Source organism: Hyperolius riggenbachi, chromosome 8, assembly GCF_040937935.1.
Source record: "Hyperolius riggenbachi isolate aHypRig1 chromosome 8, aHypRig1.pri, whole genome shotgun sequence".
NCBI lineage: Eukaryota > Metazoa > Chordata > Amphibia > Anura > Hyperoliidae > Hyperolius > Hyperolius riggenbachi.
The window spans coordinates 52321302-52348924 of record NC_090653.1 but is presented as its reverse complement, the minus strand read 5'-3'; the positions used below and the strand labels follow the sequence as shown (position 1 = coordinate 52348924).

The following is a 27623-nucleotide window of genomic DNA, read 5'->3' as shown; positions in this document are numbered from 1 at the left end:
CTGCTTTCGATTAGGAACCCGTCATGGTACAGAAGGAAGTTGTACTTGCCGGAACTTGGGATTTGATTCAAGCTTGCTGACCATTAAAAAAAACAAAAAAAACACACACAAAAAGTTTGCTAGAAAAATGTGATTTATTATAAAATACATATATTGATATGGAAGTGTCTGTGCTGGCTATCATTTTATGTGCATTCTTGATTGTCACACCCTCCTCACCATGGCCGTGTCCCCCGTATCTCCTGTTTCCGCCTCACCCACTGTGCATTCATCACTGTACCCATAACTGTCCAAGATGGCTGCTCCCACCATGGTGATCCGGAAGCATGCTGCACATCATTCTGTTCCTCTGCTCTTACAGGGCTCTTTGCTGCCCCCGGTGTCTGCTGCGTGGTTGGCACCGTGATTTGTTGCTGAGGCTTCTGGGTAGGATATGGATGCTGTGGATTGCTGGTGGGCTGGGCAGTCACATTAACAGTAACCTTAGCCATTGTTCTGTTATGTACACTAGGGAGACAAATAAGCAGGATAAAATATATTTACATGCATCACCCAACCCCACCACACAAACAATTGGGGGGGGAAATACCTGTTGTCTATTTCTGGATTCTTTTCTTTACTTCGCTCCTCTGGAAAAACAGAAAACATGATATGATACGGATTTTAGAAGATCTGTAGAAGAGTTGTCGCAAGACAGAGCAGTCCTTTTATTGTCAGATGGTTTGCACAGGTTTATGATCTATGCTCATATTTAACCAGTTCCGGATATCTGATACGTATATATACACCCCTGAAAAACTTCACTTGCGGATCGGGGCGTGTATATACGTTTGCATTTTCACCACCGCACACGCTCCCTTGTGCTTTCATGCCAATGTCCCATTGAGCACTGATCAATGAATGGGAACATGTGTTCCCAAATCCAAGCAAAGTATCTGTAATGAATGACCACAGGCATCAGCAAGATGCCTGTGGTTATTCACAAAGTGAAAGTAAAAATACACATACACTAGACTTCCTCTGTACTGTTAACAGTACACAGAACAGCATGGGGACATCTAGTGATATAAAAAGAAAAAGACATGTAAAATACATTGAAAAATACCCCCCCCCCCCAATTAATTCTTAACCCTTTTAATCCCCATCTTGCCCATAGTTACCAAAGTTATGCACTTATAAAGAAAAAGTTGCTGCATAAAAAAAAAAAAATTACCTTAGGGCTTTTTTAATATGTATGTCATGAGAATATATTCTTGTTCTTCTTGCAAATAAAGGCTTGCAATTATTGATATAGTATAAAGAAACACAAAACGGTGATGGTGATAAAATATTATTACCATACATTGTACTAGGGACATAATTAACCACTTAACATCTCAGTCGTTTTCAGCTTATGCATCCGAGCAATGTTCACCTCCCATTCATTAGCCTATAACTTGATCACTACTTATCACAATGAACTGATCTATATCTTGTTTTTTCCGCCACCAATTAGGCTTTCTTTGGGGGGTACATTTTGCTAAGAGCCACTTTACTGTAAATGCATTTTAACAGGAAGAATAAGAAAAAAAATGAAAAAATTCATTATTTGTCAGTTTTCGGCCATTATAGTTTTAAAATAATACATGCCTCCATAATTAAAACCCACGTATTGTTATTGCCCATTTGTCACGGTTATTTCACCATTTAAATTATGTCCCTATCACAATGTATCGCGACAATATTTTATTTGGAAATAAAAGAGCATTTTTTCCGTTTTGCATACATCACTATTTACAAGCTTATAAAAAAAAATAGAGAGAAATATTTCATCTTTACATAGATATTTAAAAAGTTTAGACCCTTAGGTAAATATTTATGTGGTTTTTTTTTTTATTATAGTAATGTTTTTTTTGTTTTTTTTTATTAAACATTTTATGTGGGCATTTTTGGGAGGGTGGGATATAAAAGTGTTTTATTTGGGGAAATATTGGTGTATTGTAATGTTTTTGGGCATTTACTTGTAGTTTTACTTTTTGGCCACAAGATGGCAATCTCGATTTTTTTTACATGACGTCACTCTAAGCGTACAATGTACGCTTAGAGGGACACAGCTTCAGAAAGAGCGAAGCTTCCGAGAGAAGCTGTCGCTTTTTCAGCGGGGGAGAGGAATCAATGATCGGGCTCCCTAGCCCGATACATTGATTCCGTGGCTACCTACTCCGCGGCCGGGAGTGCGCGTGCACGCGCGCGATCGGCCGCGGGAGCGCGCCTGTCCTCCTTGACGTTTTTATACGTCAAGGAGGACAAAGTGGTTAAATGTTGTAATAGCCGGGACAAATGGGTAAATAAAATGTGTGGGTTTTATCCACAGTAGCACGTTTTATTTTAAAACTAGAATGGCTGAAAACTGAGACATAAAGAAGTTTTTTTTTCCTGCTTGTTATTCATTTAAAATGCATATAAAATAAAATAATTCTTAGCTAAAAGTACCACCCAAAGAAACCCTAATTTGTGACAAAAAAAATAATGTAGATCATTTCGGTGCAATAAGTAGAAATAAAGATATTGGCGAATGAATGGGATGGAGTGTGATATGTAAAAATTGCTCAGGTTTGTACGCGGAAATAACCTGTGTTAGGGAAGTGGTTAATGTACAAGTTAATAACAACACCATTATCTGTTTCTTACTTTGTACAGCTCCATGGAATATGTTGGCACTTTATAAATCAATATTAATAATAATAATAACAGGCAATTATTACATGATTTATATCAAAAGATATGAACAGAAAAAAGGTCTATTTTAACATATGAATCAGGCCTCGTTTCCACTTGTGTGCTGCTTGCAACACAGATGGCGATGCACTGCAGATCCCATTCATTTACAATGCAACCATGCATTGCGTTATCTCACTGGATTGCAACGCATGGACAGAGATATGAGATGATCTGACGTCCGGTCCTTCCGTGTTGCGCACAATGAACATTGTTGAAAACACGACCCGCAATGAACTAGTGGAAATTAGGCCATAGAAAGAAAAAGGAGTTATGTAGTAAAAAATACCTTTAACTGACTATCTAAATACAGTATATTTTCAAAATCACATACATATAAAATGTACATTTCTTCTAATAAATTACTTTTTACTTATATTGCTGTCACTTACAGTAGGTAGTAAAAACTAACAAATCTGACAAATTGTGGACTAGTCCATCTCTTCGTGGGGGAATCTCTGTATTATCAGTATTCTCAGTATTAACTTATTCTGTACAAAAGCACTGCCTGTAAAGAAGCTACACAAAGAGTGCTTTTGAAAAAAAAAAATACCAGAGAATCCCCCATGAGCAGATGGACTAGTCCAAAACCCGTCAGATTTGCACTACCTACTGTAAGTGACAGCAACATAAAAAGTACATTTTCTATGTCTGCATTTTTCTTTCTTCGATGTTGTCCTTTATTCTTTCAGCCATGAAATGACTGTACATAAAAGTAAACTGACAGACCAGACATGAGCACCTACCTGCAGGTGGCGCTCTGGGGAGAAGCGGAAGAGAGCGAGACGAGTAGCGGCTGTAACAGTTTCGCTGAGCCATGAGTCCGCGGGAGAGATTCATATCACTGAGAAACAAAGCGACAGGGGCAGAAAGGGAAAGGGGGGATTGGACAGCAGAGAAGTATGGGTAGCAGGAGGTAACATGGTGGATAAGCAGAGCCAATAGAAGTGATGTGAAATGCGTGGAAGGCAGACAGGATGAGCAGAGCCAATAGAAGTGAAGTAATGTGGAAGGCAGACAGGATGAGGAGAGCCAATAGAAGTGATGTGAAATGCGTGGAAGGCAGACAGGATGAGGAAAGCCAATAGAAGTGATGTGATGTGAAATGCGTAGAAGGCAGACAGGATGAGGAGAGCCAATAGAAGTGAAGTGATGTGAAATGCGTGGAAGGCAGACAGGATGAGGAGAGCCAATAGAAGTGAAGTGATGTGAAATGCGTAGAAGGCAGAGAGGATGAGGAAAGCCAATAGAAGTGATGTAAAATGCGTAGAAGGCAGACAGGATGAGGAGAGCCAATAGAAGTGAAGTGATGTGAAATCCGTGGAAGGCAGACAGGATGAGCAGAGCCAATAGAAGTGAAGTAATGTGGAAGGCAGACAGGATGAGGAGAGCCAATAGAAGTGATGTGAAATGCGTGGAAGGCAGACAGGATGAGGAAAGCCAATAGAAGTGATGTGATGTGAAATGCGTAGAAGGCAGACAGGATGAGGAGAGCCAATAGAAGTGAAGTGATGTGAAATGCGTGGAAGGCAGACAGGATGAGGAGAGCCAATAGAAGTGAAGTGATGTGAAATGCGTAGAAGGCAGAGAGGATGAGGAAAGCCAATAGAAGTGATGTAAAATGCGTAGAAGGCAGACAGGATGAGGAGAGCCAATAGAAGTGAAGTGATGTGAAATCCGTGGAAGGCAGACAGGATGAGGAGAGCCAATAGAAGTGAGGTGATGTGAAATGCGTAGAAGGCAGACAGGATGAGCAGAGCCAATAGAAGTGAAGTGATGTGAAATGCGTGGAAGGCAGACAAAATGAGCAGAGCCAATAGAAGTAAAGTGATGTGAAATGCGTGGAAGGCAGACAAGACAGAATGAGGAGAGAAATGACAAATGATGACATCGGCCCTCACAGGCTTTCTGCACACCTTCCGAATACATCCTCTAGTAATAAAACATCCTTTTTCATTGTAGTCAATATAAAATAGTAACAAGCAGGCACTTACATATGTGACAGAGTAGTATAAGGAGATGCAGGAAGAATGTCGATCAATGTTTCGTCCCTCAATTAGGGCTTTCTCAAGACCATAAACCACACCCTATAGTCACCTTTATAGCCAGCTCAACAGGTCACCCCGAGGGCATGTCAATTATACTAAAACATATTGTATACCTGCTAATTCATCCTAAGGGTCAGCCAGATGTCCCCCATACTCCATCTCGTGCTGCATCTAACTCTAGCGTCTTTTGGGAAGAGTCGCCGGACGTTTGCATCAAGCCACGTCATTATCTCCACCTTGGATGGACTATGGTAATACCCAGCTATGGTGGCCATGGCAATGGCCAAGCGCAACAATAGTACATAAAATCATCTCCTTTCACTAAGTGTGCAATTTCTAACAATTCCTGGCTGTTCATTTTGAAGCCAGAGTTGTTGTTAAATGCTTGTATGTAGTATTGTACTTACTGTGCTAACAAAGACAAACAGGTGCTTCCAGGTGGAATCTGATCCTCATGTCACTATAACCTTTGGATATATCAAACTGCATCTCCATCTAATTCCCGGGCATTAGTTGGATTACGGATTAGAGATAGAGGCCTCAATTCACCAAGCATGACTGTTTTCGGTAATGCAGAAAACAGCTGATTTTACGGATCCCCTTCACAAATGCCAGTTCACTAAACTTATTACCGCACTCAAAAGTAAAATTGCTGACTAGTGAGGTAAATTACCAACTTGTGTGGTACATACCTCAATAAATGTCAAGAATTTGAAATTCACAAAGATTACAGCATTTGGTAAATCAATTAAAAGTGTTCAGTATTTATCTCCAGCTCTGACCAGCCCATAACACACACTCTCCACGCAGTAACATTGACTGATTTAGCAGATAATGAATAGGGAGAGCCACAAAGCCCTGCTTCTCACCCCATTTGGCCCGATACGCTAGAGAGCAGGGACTTCAGGACACATTTAAAAAGGCTTGAGTGTATCCCTTTAGATGTGAAAATCTGTATACTGATACACAGAAGAGCTCCCTCTAGTTAGCAGAGATGCACATCTCAAGGGATGCACTGGACAGAAAATAGAACGGCTCATGCACAGACTTGTAAGAATAGACTCACAGCCTCCTGCCTGACCTGCTGGTGAGACTACCAAGCAGGGCTTAGTGAAATGAAGCATTTTTGTTGGTATATTACTAAACTTCTACCTAATGCGGGGGAAAAAGTGTAAAAAATACTGAATGCGGTATTTTACCGACCTAAATTATTTTGCAAGCATGATTCGTTCTGGAAACATGCTTGTAATCCAAAGCACTCCTATATCAAAGCAAATTTCCCCATAAGGATCTTGTGCAAGGGGGCGAGGCTATGTAGTTTAAAGTTTATTTAAACGTGAAAATGGCCTACAATGTCACTGCAAAATCACTTTTTTTTATCTTAGCTTATCGTGATTCAAAAGCGACTTTCTAATACCCAGAAGACACAAGCAGATCTAAATACAGTGCTATTTATACTGCACACTGAAGTGGTACTGAAAGCAGGAAACACATGGCCATAGCCTCTGACATTACACAGGAACAAGTGTGGCTGATGACACAGTGAGTGAGAGTGGTGTTGCGGTTGGTTAAAATCATCAGTCAATACACCAAAAACATCTTCATTCTCCATCTTTATTAAACCGATCAGCCTACAAAGTTACCCAGTAAAACACTGCCACCTAAAGTCATACCTGTCACTTATGTCCAATGCAGAGGAGGCAGACATGTATACACGGAGAATACAAATGTAATCATCCACGGTTCAGGGGAGAATATTAAAAGTCTGGTCTACAAATTACACCAGACGAGCATATATCATTTTTTTCTTATCTTTTTTTCTTCTCTGCTCTACCAATGAGCACAGATCTCAAACCCTCAGCCAGAAAGGTTTCGTACTCAATACAGAGAAGGGTACCACTTTCTAGGGACTTCCAGTTTCAAGGAACCACAGTAAGGCCAGCACAAAGCGAACCCCAAACCCCCTATTTTGTCTGCAGGGGGCCTAACCATAGAGAAAGACAAACTGCCTCTGCGCACTTAATGATGCAAGGGACTTCACTTCTACAACACAACCTCCTGCATTGTGTGACAGTGACAGGTACGCTTTAGGAAAGCAACTTCCTGGCCAGTCAGAATGTGCAAGATCATCAATTCAGAAACTTGAGCTTACTAGTTACATTGAAGTATAAAACTGGATGAACTCAGATCATGTAAAAACATTCATATGGCTAAGGGAAAATATCACAGAGCTATTACTTGTCTCTGGCGGTAAATTACTATCATCTTTGATGCCAAGTCCTGTTAGACATTGGTGGATTATACGGACTACTGGTTACATAGTAACAGGAATAACAGCAGAAAGTGCTATAAACAGATCACAAGAGGAAATAAGGATTGCACAACACAGGTAGGATCTTGTGCAATCAACAAAAGCAACACAGTATAAAAAACAAACAAACAAACCGAGAAAAAAACAGTTTACATGACAACCATATTGAAAATACTGACATTCTGCAACCCCTACAGTCATACATAGGAAAGAAGCAGAATGAAAGCCTCTATTCTCTCTAGACTGGATCTCCAACTACACTCTCAAAGATCTGACCACTTTAACCTAATTTGCCTTCAGTCCACTATGGCAGCTGTAAACAGTGATGTTGTATCCCGTCTATCCCAGACAAGTGAAAGCCTTGTACACACGCTGGATGAAAACTCGTCCGAGCCAGCCGATGAAGACAGCCTCTGCCAAGATCCTAGTGAGTGTACAGCGGCCCCGGATGTATCAATTCAGCCGAGTGCTGCTGGAGTGCATTGCTCTCCCTACTCCTCCCACCCACTGCATGACATCACTCCCATGCCGCTCCATCAGCCCTCTTCCACCCTATAGCAACAGAACACATCACAAGCCTCCAGGCTAGCGACCCATCTGTGCAGTGTCAATCCTGCAATGTCACCCTAGGAACAGAGTCCTGATACCTGCCGGTTGTTAGAGATTTAACAACATTATTACCTTAAACTGCAGTATAGTTAAACAACCACAAGATGTCACTGTGTGTAAAATGTGATGATCTTTATGGGATTATTATTTCCTGTATTCTTACTCTATGTTCCTCTCTGTTCTAACTAAGCTGCATTTCCTGATGGTGGTGTCTGTTTTAACTTATCATGTTTTTTTTTCAGTAAAGAGTTCTAACTTGTTATACTGGGTGCCTATCTGCGTTTACAGACCATTCTGCTCCATCACTGGTGACATTCTTTGTACGTGTGCACAAGGCTTAGGAGGTAGATGGGAGGCGGGGCATCTGAGTAATGCCAGTATATGGCTGTGATAATGGAAACCTCATCTATGGTCTGCCTCCTAGTTTCATTTGGATAGACAGGAAATGACATCATTGTTGTTTACAGATGCTAGCAAGGGTGTTTGGTTGCAGTAAACCGATCTCTGTATTTGGATATCCTTGATACGTGGTTCAAAATAATTATATTTATGAACTTAGGAGGGGTGAATTCTGGGGCAAACTTCATCCTCAAGCATACCTTCCACCCTACGCAAATGCATTTATTGAAATGAAGGGCCCGTTTCCACTCGCACCAAAAATGTAATCAAATGCATGTCAATTGGAGTTTATTTCCATTGAATGCAAATTTGCCATTGAGGTATGGATTGCATGCTGCAGATTTCTGCAGTACACATCTGATTGATAGCCGCATGCAGATTTCCATGTTATAAACGCAGAAGAATGCAGAAATCCGCAAACAGAAAAACTGACGCGGAATCCAACATGCTAGTGGACATAGACCCTAGCTCAAAATAATGCAAAGATTTCTGCTCTGGCAAAAACACTGCCAACAGCCAGTGTGGTGCAAGTTAGAAATTCCTGGTGCAGAGGTCAATGACTGCAACGTCACTATTACCCGGTAGGAGTCAGAGGGTCTTCCTACAATGGGCGATGCATTTCTTGCTGCCACATGAACTAGTAATGAAATGCAAATAACGCCAAGTATATGCAAATTATATGCACATTTTATTTTAACATCACAGTGAAAAGAACCAATCAAATATCTCTGCCAGAGCCCAGCCACAGACTCAACTGTACTGAATGTGTACAAAGCTGATCGGATTGGTTGAGTTGGCCGTTGATAACAGAAATAATATTACCTATAGCCCTCAGTTTCAGATTTGAATTGCAAATACACGATAAATAAATATAATCAAACTATAGGTATTTGAAAACAATAAATAATGTATAAATGTGAAGTTTTTTCATAAACTTGTGCTATTACTGTATAAGTTAACAGCACCATCTTGTGGCAGCTTTACATAGCTGCAGCCTACAGATTTGCTGAACACAAAAATCATTTTCTAAGTGTAGTGATGCAAGACTTCCCATTTGTCTGAGCATAAATACGTGTATTTCTACAGCCACTGTAGGGCAATTCTTGGTCAGGTAAAAGGAAGTTTGCAGGAAAACTGATAAAACACTTTCAGAAGACTTATACATACACCACACTACATACTGATTGAAAGAAAAAGAAAATAGAAAAAATCCTGGCACTGCTGTAACGATTGCAAAACAGACAAACTCTTAGTAAATCATACCCAGATACAGTCCTTCCAGATTAGGCAAACAAAGTTAAAGGACAACTGAAGTGAGAGATATATAAACATATTTATTTTCTTTTAAGCAATACCGGTTGCCTGGCAGCCCTGCTGGTCTATTTGGCTGCAGTAGTGTCCGAATAACACCAGAAACAAGCATGCAGCTAATCTTGTCAGACCTGACAATAATGTCAGAAACATCTGATCTGCTGCATGCTTGTTCAGGTGCTAAGGCTAAATGTATTAGAGGCAGAGGGTCAGGAGGATGGCCAGGCAACTGGTACTGCTTAAAAGGAAATAAATATGACAGCCTCCATATCCTTCTTGCTTTAGTTGTCCTTTAAATCGGACATACCAGTGATGCAGTCAAGATGGGTCAGTGGTGGGTGCGGGGCAAAGAGAATGAGCCTGACGGCCGTTTCGTGCCCAGAGGGCGCTTCTTCTGAGGCCCCTTTTCCATTGGCGGCTGAACTGTTCAGCCAAACAGCTGCAATTACATATGTCACATTGGCGGTGTTACTCGTGTCCCAACTGAGCATGGCAACTGCAACTACATGGAGGGGGCCGCCTGTCCACTGCCAAGCGCCCAACCAGTGGATGGGAGCAGCTGACAGGAGGTAAATTAACCATCGTCAGCTGCCCGTGAAAAAAAGGCCTAATAGCCAGCATGATAAAGACACTCATCAATTAATAAACTGTTTAAAAAAAAAAAAAAAAAAAGTGTATGATCAGCCTCCTACAATCCCCTTTTCTAACAGCAGCTGCCAGTGGTGTAACTAAGGAGCTATGAGCCCTGGTGCAAGTTTTACATGGGGCCCCCCAAGCACTCTATACATAACAATTGATACGGCGCACCAAAACCTGCTAATGGCAGCTACAGTGTCAGAGGTGCAAGAAGGGAATGGGAAACAGTTTGTTTATGATTACCACTATTCAAAGTATCTATACAAGTGATTATTAGGTGCACAGGACCAATAGAGAGCTAATACTGTAGATGACGGAGGGCCCTTCAGGGCCCCGATGCAGTGGCTACCTCTACAACCTCTATTGCTACGCCCCTGGCAGCTGCTACTGTCGCCTGCGATTTGTCTTGATTTTTGGCATCAAAAAACCAATTTTACATCAGAAATACTTTTATCACCACCGATAAGCCTCCAACAAAAGAAAATACTTGTACAGACAGTAAAATAAATATAAAATAAGTAATGCATAGATGATGGCACCACAGACTTCCTCCCCAGCATCAAAACAGTATAACCATTAAAGTGTACCTGTAGTGTTCTTTTAACCCCCCACAACATTGCTTCCTAAAGAGAGAGGACGCGTCCGCAGTGACATTCGTCTAGTATGGAAGGTGACCCGCAGCGGGGAACAGAGGATTCTTGAGTGACGGCGCAGGACAGGATAACTGCAGGGAGCCGTTAGAAGCCCCAGGTAAGTGAAACTTTTTTATGTTTTTATACCACCACAGAACTCCTTTAAATGAAAATCACATTACAAAACTAGTTGGCACACATTACCCATAAATGCCTTGATGCTAAATGAGGTCACCAAAAGCCACATGTCCAGTGTGACCTCAAATGATGGGGGAGGAGCAAAGTTTCTGATTGGCTAATCATCTTCACCAGAGCTCTTGCCCCTGGCGGCGCTAGTCTACTTTAGGGGACTCAGTGCAATCACCATAGACTAGCACTGCTGGCTTTTGGTGACATCAGTGAGCTAGCAGTAGTCCTAACAGCTATGGACATTTTGTTATGGGGATGTTTGTAGTGCATCTGTCACTTTTATCTCCAATTTAGGGCTGTGGGTTGAGCGGGAGGTAAAATGACACAACAGGTTAGCTTTAAAAGTGTGAAGTGAGCCAGTCACTCCAAATAGCACACCTTTCCTATTACACAGGTCTGCCTTTTACAAGTAAACCGATTTCTTTGTGATTAAAGCAATGGCCTGTAATGGCCGCATTCTCCAGCAACAAGTAATAGCTCCATGGACTGACAACAACTTTGTTATATTCAAAACATTCATCAGCAACTCGGTTGCTTGGATCTCTCTGTTGTAATACACAGAAAACCTTCAAGAATGTCAATGACACCCCCTCCCCCCCTTTGTGGTTAGATTCTGCCAGCAGGGCTGGGGAAATTAATGCTCGGTTCACTAAGATCACTCGAATCCTGAGCCACATGCAGTAATGTCAGACTTCTGTGGCTAGAGACTCAGCTCAGTCTGACTCTAGATGATCTCCTGTGTTGTACCCGCTGACCATACTGGTTAATCAGTCAATACACTGGTTCTGTGATACCATCAATTCATGTAATTCAAATTTGCTTTAAAGGGGAACTGAAGTAACAGGTATACGGAGGCTGCCATATTTATTTCCTTTTAATCAATACCAGTTGCCTGGAAGCCCTGCTGATCCTCTGCCTCTAATACTATTGGCCATAGCCCCTGAACAAGCATGCAGCAGATCAGGCGTTTCAGACTTTAAAGTCAGATCTGACAAGACTAGCTGCATGCTTGTTTCTGGTGTTATTCAGATACTACTGCAGAGAAATAGACCAGCAGGGCTGCCAGGCAACTGGTATTAATCAAAAGGAAATCAATATGGCAGCCTCCGTATACCTCTTACTTCAGTTCCCCTTTAAAGAGACTCTGTAACATCAAAAACATCCCCTGGGGGGTACTCACCTCGGGTGGGGGAAGCCTCGGGATCCTAATGAGGCTTCCCACGCCGTCCTCTGTCCCACGGGGGTCTCGCTGCAGCCCTCCGACCAGCCGGCGACAGACCCGACTGTAAATTCAATATTTACCTTTGCTGGCTCCAGCGGGGGCGCTGTGGCTGCTTTCGGCTCCGAACTAGACGGAAATACCCGATCTCAGTCGGGTCCGCTATACTGCGCAGGCGCCGGAAACTTGTGCCTGCGCAGTAAGTAGAGCAGACCCGACGGCGATCAGGTACTTCCGCCTACTTCGGAGCAGACAGCCGTCAGAGCGCCTGCGCAGGAGCCGGGAAGGTAAATAATGACGTCACCGCTGCACGGAGGGCCGCAGCGAGACCCCTGAGGGACGGAGGACAGCGTGGGAAGCCTCATTAGGATCCTGAGGCTTCCCCCACCCAAGGTGAGTACCCCCCAGGGGACGTTTTGACGTTACAGATTCTCTTTAAGGACAAATTCTAGCAAATATTTTTAAAAGTGCATATAATCCACTACTGTATTCAGTAAAGAGCGTTTCAAATATTTCTATATGCAGCCGGTATTGGAATTTACATTTACTGTAGATCCGCTTTGTGTAATTCTTGTTGAACTGACTGTATAGGAGCACCTGAGCTGCTCTGTGAGCCAATCAGGCTTATCTGCATTGTACAGTAATGTGAGCTTTTATTTACAGAAGGGGAGAGCAGAATGATAACTCATTAGTGCGCTGCTGATCTGCACTGACCAATCACCATATATGGCGTGGAGCTATGTCCAAGCTGTGGGAAAGGAGAGCACACGGAGCGGATTATGCTGGCTGTGCTGTGTGGCTGCTCTGTCTGAACTCCAGGACAGGCTGCACAGAACTGCATTATTTGGCACAGAACATATTTCACATAGGCTGCTTTCTAACTGTGTATTTAACCAAGTCTTCCAAGAGTTCAGCTTTAAAGAAAAAAAAAAAACTATCGAGATCAAACCAAATACAGAAGTATCATTAGTTTCCTCAGAAATATAGTTACTGATGTGACCCACAGTCCTTGCGTTGTGCATTTCTGATAGAAGAATGATGGCGGGTTCAATACAGCTGTGGTGAGAGAGGGAGGAGCTTATAAAAAGGGCGGGTTAATGGTGAATGCTCTGAGGGCGGGTCAGGGAACTGATTGGATGAATGGAGTGACAAGAAGGAAAAGGGAGGAAGAAGACAGGAAAAAAAAAAAAGACAACAGATATAGTGACAGATATTACTGATTAAGAGATATTGGGGTTGACTGGCTAAGGGTGGAGAACACTGGAGAATATAAGTGACCAGCAAACCTGGACTGAAGATTTCAAATATTGCCTGCTATTAGGTGGGAAACGCTGGAAAACCTCCCCTGGGTCATATCACGATATGGTGAGGATTGCTGAAAGGCTTAATAATTACGGTAGTCTATGCTACTGCAGTCAATCCTCACTAAACAGTATCTAGCAATGATATTAAAGCATTCTTCTGTTCCTTATCAAGGCCATAGTGTTTGTAGAGAACTAGTATAATTTAAAATGCATGTGTATACATATGTATAAGATTTGATTAATAAAATGCACTATAAATGACTTTTTTTCCTATGTTGCTGTCACATACAGTAGGTGGTAAAAATCTGACAGATCTAACAGGTTGTGGAGTAGTTCATCTCCTCATGGGGGATTCTCTGGGTTTTCTTTATTTTCAAAAGCAGTTACTGATCAGCAGTTGTTCAGTCCAACTGCCAAAAAAGCATGCAAGCAAGTAGGGCAGGCCAGCATGCATATATAGACCCTTCCTATAGAGTGCTATTTAAAAGAATAAAGGAAATACTGAGAATCCCCTATGAGGAGATGGACTAGTCCCACACCTGCCAGGTCTGTCAGACTTTTACTGCCTACTGTAAGTGACATAGGCGATAAGTAGTTTATTGCGTATTTTACTCTGGACGAAACATACTTTTTATAAGTATGTATTTTAAATTGTATAATTTTTCACAATTGTGGTCCTTTAACAACCAGAGTGGGTGGGGCTGCTTGTGGCTTCAGAAAATATCCCAGCATGCATCTTGATAAGTAATATTTTGTAAGCCTAATCACATTATGAGAAGTCTACCCAGGGAGTAAAAGCTAACTAGGGCTACTACATGATAATGATAAATACAGAATGCAGGTGTTGGATTTAGGCACTCTTCATTAAAGCCACACGGGAGTTGTCACTGTGGGTGCTGCACTTGACAGCAGTAGCACAACTGCTGCATTACTAACTTTTCAGCCTATGCACTATATTCCTGATTTGACCCATTCGAGGGCTGCCATCGTATGTCCGCAAGGGCTAAAAAAAAAATAAAAAAAAAAATACAGGCCAGGTTTGGTGGATCTTTTACATTTCCAGCCTTAGTAAGACAACCCCGCAGTGACAGGAAGAGAAACATGAAGTATGCTGTTTATTAGTCACAATGGTCATGCACAGGCAGTCCTGATCATTCTCATGAATATGCATACAATACTTTTCTATAACTGACACAAGCTTCCCATATAGAGTGACTGCATGAGATATACTGGAACATTTAAAGACAGAGGTGCCTGGCTCTTCTACTCATATGCTATTGCTCCGTTGTTATTGCCTGATGAAGCGGGATCAAACCTGCGAAACGCGTTGCATAGTTGGAGTTCATAAATAAAATATATAGACTGTCTTTACTACAGTTGTTGTGTGTCTACTTGGAGGAGGTAAGTCCACCACTACCTCCTCTATTTACCAAGAATTTGGTTTTTAAGCTCATTTAGCTTCCTTTCATCCTTTTGGCGCCTCTGTTCTCCTGCATAATATTGAGTCCACCCTGGGTGGAGGATTGAACCCCCTTTTTCTCATCTACAGAGAGCGACTTCTTATTCCTGAGTGGGGTCAGGAAAATCTCCCCACCTGCTTTTACAGTGGTTGCCTAATGGTAACCCTGGTTTGTGAGTATTAATATTTACTCTATCTAGTAACCTTGTACCAGTACATATTACACTATTGGGGCTCTTGGTGTTTCTTGTTTTTATTTAAAAAGACTTGTAAAGAGAATTGCTAAATAATTAGAGACAATAATACAATTAATGTTAACATGGACAATGATGAGTTACATGTCTGTTTAATTAGGTACAACCAAAAATGCCCACAGCACACAGCTCATGACTAAGGACCTGAGTGTCTGAAATGTGTCAGCTGCCCGTCTGTCTTTGAGTCCAATCTAAAAAGCAAGGCCCCCCCCCCAAGCAATAAATACTTACTGAGCCTCCAGCAACAGTTTTTAACCTTTGTATGGCTTAACCTCCTTAGCATTCTGGACGAGCTGAGCAAAACCCCAACACTTAGGCCCTGGTATCCCCTCAGAGACACCGGTTAGTTGAGACTTCCGGATAACGGGGACTTTGCTGGTGTGTGTGTGTCTATACCACTAGTACTCTAAGCTACTACCGTACATAGATGTGTAGATGCGTAAAGCCCGTCATACCTGGTCCTTCTCCTCTGGGAAGGATCTTCTTGTTCCCCATTGGCTGCCCTTTGGAGTGAATGTGGCCTACAGGCTCTGAGGGACTTCATAAACTCCTCTTCTCCCGGGGGCGCCCGGGCCCGGGTGGGGGAAGAACTTAGACTACAGGCACGGTTAAGGGATGACGGGGACTGGCTAAAAGGCCAAGGAAGTCCTTCCTCATGTTTCAGGACTAAAAGGGGGGGAAAAAAAAAAAAAAGGGACACGAATTAGTCTGAGATGAATCCCGATTCAGTAAAAACATAAGTTCAAATAATGCCACTTACTCTAGACACTATCACTGGGCCAAACAAATGAAGTCTGATCTATATCCTTCAGCTAACTATGTTACGATTATCAGGCTTGGTATGAGTGAAACCAAGATCTAAAGCACTTCCTACTTACGTACGGTGCAGATGTCTCACCCATCTGTATTGGTCACATGACCAGTCCAAGGCACAAGTCACATGTCAACTGCAGCAGGAGCTTGGAGTAGTGTGGTGTTCAGACATAGCTACTCCATCAATGACTCAGCTCAAATAATGCTGCTGCAAGTGAGCAATGGTTTAGTTCTGGTCATGTGAAAATGAAGTCCATATGTAAGGAAACCAGTGAAACAAAGACAGCAGATTCACCTACGCATCCCTCTAACAATTTTTTCCTGTTGAACTGGGGTAGGCGGTCACATGGGTGATCTCAGTCTCAGCCAGCTCCACACTACACTGAACATGCACTAGGGTTATATGTAATTATGAAGCACAGCATGGTGCCAAATAGGATCAAAGCGTCCAACTAACACCATGCCAGTCTGAATCTGGGGGCGGTACAGGTAGCCCAAATGCGCACACATAATATTTGTATTATGTGCCACAGCATGGGGCCGGTGGTTATAAAAGCTTTAGACTTTAGGACTAAGGTGCGTACACGCGCACTACTAAATGCAACGACGGGTCCGCCGGACCCTCCCGCCGGGTGGTCATTTAGCCTACAGTATATGCGTGTGTACGCCCTGTCAGCGGACTGATAAGGCTGTTTCTAAACGATCCGCTCAGCGGATCGTTCAGAAACAGCCTTATCAGTCCGCCGACAGCACGTACACACACACTACTGTCGGCTGAACGTCCGCCCAGCAGGAGGGTCCAGCGGACCAGTCATTGCCGGCGGTAGTGCGCGTATACACACCGGCTGGATTATATCGGACAATGGCACCCCTAGCGGCAGACATTATGCTCCTGGGAGGAATAGTTCAGTTGGACTAAGTCCAAACAGTGGGTTGGTAAGGGTTAAAGAATTCACATTCTCAGTATCCCATGATGTCTTTGTTTCATGGGTGGAGTTCTTTTTTTCTTAACACAGAAGGGGTCTGAAAGTTAATAATACTGTAAGTTCATGACAAGGATCAAAGCCTGTGCATGAGCTGAAAACAAGCAAAGAAAACTATAAAGAAGGGAAACAAATTATTTTAAGGTCATACATTTTACCCAAAAAGTAGCAATGATTCTTATATAAAAAGGAAAATACCTGCTGCTCAGACTAACAGCCATAAGAGAGGCGAATAGTGCAAACTCTCACCGCTCTGCATTATTGATGGTCATGTCTAGGAGAACTCATGGAGAAGCATAGTATTCCTTTGATAGATTTGCAATGCTCTGATTTGCTGGGATCACATCCTGCTTTAGTACATGATCAAGACCAGCAAATCAGAGACTTTTACATATCTGTCACCTGATCAAACAGATCACATGCTTCTCCAGTGATTCTGCTTGCCTCTGTCACCAAAGGGGAGTGTTTTGGACAGTATTTATTTTCCTAGCATTTCTCTTATCTAGATTTTATCAGATTATGTTATCCCACAATGCCCCCTGCTACTTCAATCCTCTCTCTTAAGGTGCGTACACACTCATTACTAAAGAGAACGACGGATCCGTCTGACCCTCCTGCTCAGCGGATCGTTCAGAAACAGCCTTATCAGTTTGCAGACAGAGTGTACACGCACTACTGTCGGGAGATCGACCGCCCAGCAGGAGGGTCTGAAGGACCCGTCGTTCTCTTTAGTAGTGCGGGTGTACGCACCTTTACATAACCCCCTCACAGTTCACTGGTCCTTACAGTCTCTGTCGGATAGCGAATACGGTTTGATCTCTCCTTCTGCTCGCTTGGGGGGTGATTGTTTCACAAGGGCTGCAAGGAGAACAAAGCAAAATTATTACATGATCAAATGATCCAGAATCTGCTCTTTACAGACAGTTGTGAAGATTATAATCCCAGATCCTGCTTGCGCATTTCTGCAAATAGATTGTGTGCAAATATTTAATCCCCCTACATGCTGTGGGGTCCTAACTACGGGGCAGGGACTCGGTATAGAGGAAAGAGATTGGGGTCTGTGTACATATCAAGGCACGGAAAGAGGTGGAACATCTGGAGAACAGCTGGCCATCTTGTTTACAGTATGTTGGATAAAAAGTTCAAGAAATAAGTTTTCCATCATACATGGGTGCACTTAACTTTCACTGAAAAAGTGGGATCATACCGTGAAAACTAAAATGTCCATATCTACTCTTAGGTACATAAAACAACACTTGGAGTCATTCCCTGGGTGTAAAATCATTTATTTTCACTGCAAAGAGCAGTAAAGCCTTGCTTGTCTCTGGCTAATCGGCAAATGTAATCATTGGCAGCAATTAACTCTGCCCCCTCCTTTTCTGCTCAAGTGACTCAGCTGTTGACAGGACAATGTGTCTATTCAGGGGAGGGAGGGTGCGGAATCAAGACACAGGCAGAGAGTGTCTCCTGCCCAGAAATTATTACATCTGCAGATTAGTCAGAAACAGTAAGCCTGTACTGCTCTCTACAGTGAAAGTAAATGTTTTCACACACAGGGAATGCTTTTAAATGTTCTCTTATATACCTAAGAGTAGTTACTGAAATGTTAGTCTTCTGAGTATTATCCCACTTTAAACTATTTCTCTTTCATTATCATCATCGTACAAATGAACCCTCAACATAACATGCAGCTTTGTCAGTAACTATAATACCAATTGATTGAATATCTTCCAACTTGATGCATCGTTGAAGAGCAGGGATTGTCAACGAGATGCTAGCAATTCAAAGTTGATGCAAATTTTATGCAGCTTGGAAATGGAACAATCAAATGCAGCAGCTGCGTGGCATGATAAAAGCCCAACTCATCTAATAATTCAACAAGGCAAACTGTAATAGCAGTTAGGAGGATTACTGAATAAAAAAAGTACAGAAGCAAAGTGGTGGACAGAATAACCATTTTATGGGCAGAATATACTGACTGAATTCCACCACAGATTTCTGTCTATCTTTTCTAGATGCAGATGGTGGGCAGGTCCATCAGGAGTGACCATGTGAAACAGGAAACAGGAAGTAGGGGCTGTAAGACTACAATCTGTTCACAGGAAACATTTTTAAACTTAAAAAGCTTAGTTGAACAGTTAAAGACTGCTTTAAGGGGAACCTGAAGTGAAAGGAATATGGAGCCTGCCATCATCATTCCCTTATAAACAATAACTGGTGGGAGGAGGCACCTAAAAATGTAAAATACTGAGGAAGAGGCTGGCATACCTCTCCTGAAGAACAAGCCAGTTGTGAATCAACTAAAGGAAAAAGTTCTTTATTGCACAAAGTTATGACTACGCATTTTGCAGGTTGGACCTTCAGGTGAATACCCCACTGCAAACTTTGAAAGTAGTTGCATTTTCCAGAAACCAACAAAACCTGAGTGTAACACCTAACATTCATTTGGAAATTAGCAATTTGCACGACTGGCTCCTGGTCTCATTTCCCTTTGTCTTTTTTCAGGTTTCCAGGGATCTCCAGGACAACCCACCAAGACACTTAATAAACAATGCCAGTTGCCAGTCTGTCATGCTGAGCATTAGGTGTTTTTTGAGTCACACACCTGTAGGGTTGCCAGGTGTCCGGTTTTTGTGCGCTGTGTCCGGTGCAAAAAGGCATGCTAAACCGGACAATTAAGTTGTCCGGTTTAGAGCCCCCCCCCCCCCGCAGCGCAGGAGGAGAACAGCGCAGCAGAGAGAGAGCTGGGAGCAGCGGTGGAGAAGAGGGGCAATCTCCCCCCCTTCCCTCACCTTAGGGTGCTCTCTCTCCCCCGCTGTCTCCTCCAGGATGATGTGCAGGCTGGCGAGTGGCTGCAGGCGGAACTTACCTCTGTGTCGCTCCAGCGCCGGAAGTTCGGGTCCCGCAGCCGCTGAGATTCGACTCAAAAAAGATCCGGATCAAAGATCCGAATCATTCATGAGCCGGACAACACTAATCAGTCTAAATAGTGTTGTCCGGCTCATGAATGATTCGGATCTTTGATCCGGATCTTTTTTGAGTCGAATCTCAGCGGCTGCGGGACCCGAACTTCCGGCGCCTGCGACACAGAGGTAAGTTCCGCCCGCAGCCACCCGCCAGCCTGCACATCATATTGGAGGAGACAGCGGGGGAGAGAGAGCACCCTAAGGTGAGGGAAGGGGGGGGGAGATTGCCCCCCTTCTCCACCGCTGCTCCCAGCTCTCTCTCTCTGCTGCACTGTTCTCATCCTGCGGGGGGGGGGGGGGGGGGGGCACCTGGCTACCTATTCTGGGCACATATAGCCCCTGGCTACCTATTCTGGGCACATATAGCCCCTGGCTACCTATTCCGGGCACATATACCCCCTGGCTACCTATTCTGGGCACATATAGCCCCTGGCTACCTATTCTGGGCACATATACCCCCTGGCTACCTATTCCGGGCACATATAGCCCCTGGCTACCTATTCCGGGCACATATAGCCCCTGGCTACCTATTCTGGGCACATATAGCCCCTGGCTACCTATTCTGGGCACATATAGCCCCTGGCTACCTATTCTGGGCACATATAGCTCCTGGCTACCTATTCTGGGCACATATACCCCCTGGCTACCTATTCTGGGCACATATACCCCCTGGCTACATATACTGGGACATATATACCCCTGCCTACGTACACTGGGACATTTACACCCCTGCCTACATATACTGGGACATATATACCCCCTGGCTACATATACTGGGCACATATATCCCTGGCTACATATACTGGGAACACTGGCTGTTTGTCATTATGTGCATTTAGTGGTGAAAAGCTGTCTCTTTTGTGCATTTACTGGTGAAAAGCTGTCTCTTATTATGTGCATTTACTGGTGAAAAGCTGTGTCTTATTATGTGCATTTACTGGTGAAAAGCTGTCTCTTGTGCATTTACTGGGGAAAAGCTGTCTCTTATTATGTGCATTTACTGGCGAAAAGGTGTCTCTTATAATGTGCATTTACTGGTGAAAAGCTGTCTCTTATGTGCAGTTACTGGTGAAAAACTGTCTCTTATGTGCACTGGACCAGTACTACTGGTGAGGACAGTTAGTGACATGGCTATGTACTCTGTAATGTGCTGCAGAAGATGTCAGTGCGATATAAATACTATAAATTTTTTTTTTAAAAAGCCCATTGCTTAGCCCCACTCTACATAAAAGTGTGCTTCTGACTCCGCCCCTAACTCCACCCCTGTCCGGTTTTCTCCATCAGCCGACCTGGCAACCCTACACACCTGCAACAAGCATGTTGCAAATTGAGTCGCGCCAGAGTCAGAGTGTCTGATCTGCATGCTCATTCTTGGCCAATGACTTATAGTACTAGACGCAGAGCATCAGCACAGAAGTCAGGCAACTGGCATTGTTTATTGCAAGATGAAAATGCTAGCCTACCTACTCCTCTCACTTCAGCTTCCCTTTAAAGGGACACTTAAGTCAAAAAAAAAATGAGTTTTACTCACCTATGGCTTCCAATAGCCCCCTGCAGCTGTATGGTGCCCTCGCCGTCTCCCTCCGATCCGCCTGGCCCCGCCAGCAGCCACTTCCTGTTTCGGTGACAGGAGCTGACAGGCTGGGGATGCAAGTGATTCTTCGCGTTCCCAGACACATTAGCACCCTCTATGCTGCTATATGGTATATGATATATGCTATAGCAGCATAGATGGCGCTATTGTGGCCAGGAATGCGAAGAATCACTCGCGTCCCTAGCCTGTCAGCTCCTGTCACCGAAACAGGAAGTGGCTGCCCGTGGGGCTAGGAGGATCGGAGGGAGATGGCGAGGGCACCGGACAGCTGCAGCGGGCTATTGGAAGCCCCAGGTGAGTAAAACTCATTTTTTTTGTTTGACTTAAGTTTCCCTTTAAGAGTTTGCCTTGTTCCATCTTGGATTAAGTTGGGCTTTCAGGATTTTGCTCCACTGCGGTTACATTAATGGCTGCAGGAAATGTATCATTTTATAACCTAAATTATCAAATGTGTCATGATGGGGCAAGAAAGAATACCAAAATAAAATGATAATATAATAAGCAAATTATGGTAATTTTTATGTTAAGTCTAATACCATAATCACACATGTACTATAGATTGTTATTACTACAGCAAACACTCACAGGTAACAGTCAGTGCCTCCTGACACCATGAGATCTGCTGGGGTAAAGGGAGTAATGGAAACACAGGGTTTGGTAGAAAGAGGGGGACGGCTGAAGGAGTAAAAGTTTAGGTGAATACAGACAGGTCTAGGGACCAGGGGGTCAGCACGTTATCTTACTGTCGAGTTAGCAGGACGATCGTCCTCCTCTGTGTGTACAGTAACATCAGCTGCACGGACTAGAGAATTATAAAGAAAATGGGTCATTTGGGCAGGAGAGAAAATGACCCAAAAATTACACAAACTTCTTTCATCTAATGTCACAGGCTGTTAAGAAGGACCAACATTATAAAGGATCACTGTTAATAGGAAAAGCTGTTAAGGTGCGTACACACGTCGGATTTTTCAGTTCAGCTGATAACGCTGGTTTTGACGGATGGATCAAATCCAGTCTTATCAGCTGAACGACCGTTTGTACACACGCCTGATTTGACGTCCAAACGACCGGTCGTTTGGAAAAAGCCGACATGTGTATGTACCTTTATGGGTAATAAGTGACAATAGTGGGAATCGATAACAGATTTCGACGTACTAGAGCCCTCTGTCTGGAAGATAAAGGGCCCTAATGTCTTGAAAGATGAATCACCGTCTGCTCCATGTTGTATAAAGGAAATAACAGAACAAATTTCCAATGACTAATAGGCCAATCAAAGCCAGCATATACCGACCAGTCAGGTGGCGGGTGGTTAATGGACCAGTAGCTAAAGGCCCTGATTGGCTGGACTGAATTTCCTCCTTGTGTCAGTGGGGATAACCTGGTAGGAGAATCTCTTGCTCACAGCTAACTAGGACCTCTTTTATCTGGGTACATTCCACGGGTAAAGGCCGGGGATACAGAACAGTAGAATTCTGAGATCACGGCTCTTATTCAATTTTTCTCCTAGTAGACAATTTTTCATCTTCTGTTTAAACCAGCGTTTCAGCACTCAGCAGTTGAAAAAGTACTAAAAGTTGGTGAAAAAATAAAAGGATTTTCTTGCTAGTTGGTGGAAGATGTAAAATATCACCAAGGAGAAAACTTGGAATGAAATACGTGCCCCCCATATCTTAACTCGTATTACTGTAATAAATTCCCTTCACACCATATCTTTGCAAGTCTTATTAAGGACTTAGAATAGAAGGCGTAGGGATTCCCCAGAAAACTTAATTGTCTGTATAATGGAGTGGTTGCTATATCTGATCTCTAACTACTTCACACACTCACTGGTTAGTCTAAATAAGGAGGGGAGGGGGGGGGGAAATTAAACCTAAATATGTCTAAGTAGACACAACATGTTTGGCCCTTTAGAGGCTTAATTGGGGGTGTATGCAGTGTCACACATGTAACTGATAAAGGCATAGCTATACAGACATACATAACACACCCTGCATTGTAAATCAGTAGGAATTGGTCTGTGGCTCTAGTCTATTCCTCACAACTCAAAAAAAAAAAGGTAGATTACAGAAGAACAAAATAGACATTCCCTCTCGAAACATCAAAACAGGATTACAAGAGTATTGGTCTCTAAATACAGGTAGGGCCCTTCCACACTGCATGCACTTTGATCTGATTTTCGTAGTGCATGTTTTTTTGCCAATCGCAAAGACACTAAAACTAATAACTAAAACACAAAATAACTAAAAATCTATAATCCAAATTTGAGTTTCTTTATTGAATGATTCCACCAGCAGTTCCTGTTTCTTAGGAATTACCCATGCACAATTTACTGGCATTGGTGTTTGTCTCCGCCCACAATGCCTTCGTGGCTGGACTACCTGACTATATTCGTGGTTTGTCCCAAATCAGGGAAAAAGCAGCATATCATCACTGATATGGCGGCGCACAAGTCAGGTACAGCGAGGGGAAGTGTGTTCTGAAGTGACCTGCCTCCCTCCCCAGTGGAGTTCATCAAAAATACAAAGCCATTTTAGCACAATGCATGACCACGGTTGACAATGACCTTCACAGAGAGAAAATGAAAGCTGCCATTGTTCTGAAAAACACTGAGTCACTGACCCAGAACACATATGCAGATCAACTGTTCTGACTCCACTCTGGTTAAACTGTCTGCTTGCTTTTTCCAGGTGTGTGACTCAAAAAAAAAAATTATTGATCAATATACTAGCCAGAAATCATCTAGCAATTTGTTTCAAAAAGGTAGTCAACAATGGCAGCTTTCAGGTCCTTTTCATATACAGTAGGTCTACTTCCAAAAAAACCCTTTACTTTCTCACACCTAATGAGTAAAGCGCAGACTTGTGAAACAAGGCTTTGTTTTTCTTTGAGTAGCTTTGAAACACTGAAACATGTCAAAGCATTCAGCCATTGCTTAGATAAAGGGTTTTGTTGGTAATCAGAAATGGCTGACGGAAGACTGATTAAAGCTGTCACCAGTTATACTCAACTGAACTCTGACTTAGCTTATCAGACCTGACCGTATTTAATAATACGTTTATCTCAAGTGTGGCTAAAATGTCTTAAAATAAGGCTGTGATAATCAATGCAATATACCTTGTTCTGTTTTAAATGAGAAGTCTGTCCATCCTATTGTTTACACTTTAAACTGGCATCCAACTAGCCCATAATGTACTATACTTATGTAGAATTGATGATAACATTTGGGAAGATACCTACCTGTCAAACATATTTTCTTCTGGGCTACACCCCCTTTTCTTTATTGCTTTGGCCATGGAAGTGCCTGGTCTGTCCCAGCTATAGGCGGATTGAAAGGACAGAGCAGCCTGGTAATTGCAGTTGCCCCATAGCAGGAGGCACACAATGATGTCCTTGCACAGCACGGGGGACACACTTTAAGAGAAACTTTAATTCAGGATTAAACTTGGCCTAATCAGTAGCTGATACTCCCTTTCCCATGAGAAATCGTTACCTTTTCTCTAATAGTGCCTCAGGGACATCTGTATGGCTGATATTGAGGCGAAACCCCTCCCACAGTGGGATATCATGACCATGGTCCTGGCAGTTTTCTGTCTGTACACCTTGCTGCATTGTGGGAAATGACAGTCTGTTTCCATCTCCCAAGGATGTAAGGGGCTGTACATGCTGTCATCAAAGCTGACGCCAGCTCCTTTGGCCAATAATTGTATAGCACAGGGGTAGGGAACCTATGGCTCGGGAGCCATATGTGGCTCTTTTGATGGCTACATTTGGCTCACATTTAGGGGTTGATTCACTAAGCTACACTGCTCAAGCAGCGAAGCTTAGTGTGGCAGTGCAAGTAACATTTTCAAAGAAGCGTTGGAGGCTGGCACGTCCAAAAATAGAAAAAGCTCTTTTATTGAAGCATAAAATCAGTGGCTATACAGCGACAGCCCGCTGTTTCAGGTCTTAGCCCTTCATCAAGCCGTTTCAACCACGGCTTGATGAAGGGCTAAGACCTGAAACAGCGGGCTGTCGCTGTATAGCCACTGATTTTATGCTTCAATAAAAGACCAACGCCAACTCCAATGCTTCTTTGTTCTACTAACTGGATCTAAAGGTGTGGGGATCCATTGAGGCTTGGGCACCCTTATCCCTGTGGTGATTGAGTGCCACTCTTTTTACCATTGTTTGCACAAGTAACATTTTCAAAGGCATGCTACTGCTGTAGCGTGCACTACTAACTTACTCACACTCCCCCCAAAACTAACAGCTGCTCCAATTGTCCCACTCTGCACCCTGTCAGGTCCAGTGACTTTGTAGAGTGAGATCCCTGCACTTTGATTGGCCCAATAGGCAGCCTATTGGGCCAAAGTGTGGGTATCTCGTCCTACAAAGTGAATCAACCCCCAAGTCAGCCAGCTAATTGTACAAGCTATTAGTCGATATTTCTCCTGTCTGGCTCTCGGGGAAATGGCTGATGTTGCTGAAACCCAAGAGAAGCTGAAGACGTGTCTGACACTTCCGCTGCCCGAAGGATCAACTGTGTACACATCACCATGTCAACAGGGACCTGAGCCCTCTGCTGCGCATGCGCACTGTCCCAGTTGGAAACAATGTATGGCTCTCACGGAATTACATTTTAAAATGTGGCGTTTATGGCTCTATCAGCCAAAAAGGTTCCTGACCCCTGGTATAGCATGTGTCCAAGGCTTTACATAAGGCAATAGAGATCTGCAATTTGTGGACAGGCTGTCCTGTTAGGTTTTGGTGGGGTTGGCTACTTGGCTGGGTACACAATAAAGCAAACCCGCACATACGAATACTAAATTTTGCGCACAGATTGCTTTCTTATCAAAATATATACACTATCAATATGATATTCCATTCCAAGAAATACAATGTTTTATTAGGAAAAAAAAATCTCTAAAACTTCTGTTAGAATACTGTCATTAAAGCTAATGGGAATTAAAAAAAAATTAAAATCAACCGAATGCTTATCTAAGGAGAGGGAAGGTTCTGGGTCCTATAGAGCCTTTCCTCTCCTCTCACGGCTCCCTAGTTTAAGAGCCTGCTCACCATTTGAATCCCCTGCCGATGGAGGCTTCTGAAGTCATCGGGAGCCTGAGTGCTCCCGACGATGGGTGGCTCCATACTGCGCATGTGTGAGCATGTGAGAGAGCGTGCTAGCGCAGGTGCAGTATGGAGCCGCCAGTATTCAGGGGCACTTGGGCTCCCGAAGACTTCTGAAGCCTTCTTAGGCGGCAGAAATCAGTATTTGCCAAATTGGTCTAATAATGGTACCAGGGGAGCCATGGCAGGAATGCAAGGACTGAGAGAGAAGCAGGAAGGCTCTATAGGACCCAAAGCACTCCCTCTCCTTAGGTATCTGGCTGATTCCTCCCCCCCCCCCCCCTGATTCCCATTTACTTTAAAGAGACTCTGTAACAAAATTTTCATCCCTATTTCTTCTATCCTACAAGTTCCTATACCTGTTCTAACGTAATCTGGCTTACTGCAACCTTTTTTAAATGCCCCCTCTGTGAAACAACTCAATGTTTCTTCATTCTGTCGGATTTGTCGCCTTCTATCTGGAAGGGGCTGTCTCCTCAGTAATGAGGACATGTTATGCACGCCCCTTCCATGCCCTCCCGTGTGCTGTATTTATATTGCACCTCCTCCGTTCTCTTAGCTTTGTTTCTGTGAGGCAGATGAGTGAGGGAACTGCGGAGACAGAGTGTGACAGGCAGAGGCTGGGAGAGCCTGTGTAACGAGCTGCAGGCTCCGATGAACTAGCCTGTCACGCTTCATTGGATCACAGCGGCAGGGGGGCAGAAGGTAAATACTGACTTCACACTATACGTGCGGCGGGGAGGGGCGAAATTATGACAGAGGGGAATAGGAGATTTCCCTATACATAGGTATGTTTTTTTATGCTACATTTTTTAAATACAGATTCTCTTTAAAGTAAGCAGATTATAGTAGAGTGTAATAAGTGTGATGTCACAGCCTAGGGCTATGATATCATGCTGCCTTCTCCCCCAGAGCACTTTGGGAGTTCACATAATGTTCCTTCTAACAGAAGAAAAAACACTTCTCAGCAACTCACCTTGCCAGAAGTAAAGATGCTGTAACTTCCTATTTAAGATTGTAAATCAGG

General features: G+C 43.3%; 2 protein-coding genes across 4 annotated transcripts in view; one reads left to right on the top strand and one right to left on the bottom strand.

The window, feature by feature from the left end:
• ABCF1 (ATP binding cassette subfamily F member 1) overlaps positions 1-27623 on the top strand; it is a 413240-nt gene that overhangs the window by 94933 nt on the left and 290684 nt on the right. The gene's annotated exons all lie outside the window — the stretch shown is intronic.
• Positions 116-27623, bottom strand: part of ATAT1 (alpha tubulin acetyltransferase 1) — a 48007-nt gene continuing 20499 nt past the window's right edge. For all 3 annotated transcript variants that reach the window (XM_068250418.1, XM_068250417.1, XM_068250419.1), the window contains 5 exons: positions 17711-17782; positions 15584-15794; positions 3504-3601; positions 590-629; positions 116-507 (listed from right to left, as the gene is read on the bottom strand). In XM_068250418.1, coding sequence (XP_068106519.1) covers positions 216-507; positions 590-629; positions 3504-3601; positions 15584-15794; positions 17711-17782 — 713 coding nt within the window. In that variant the 3' untranslated portion in view covers positions 116-215. The remainder of the gene's footprint in view (positions 508-589; positions 630-3503; positions 3602-15583; positions 15795-17710; positions 17783-27623) is intronic.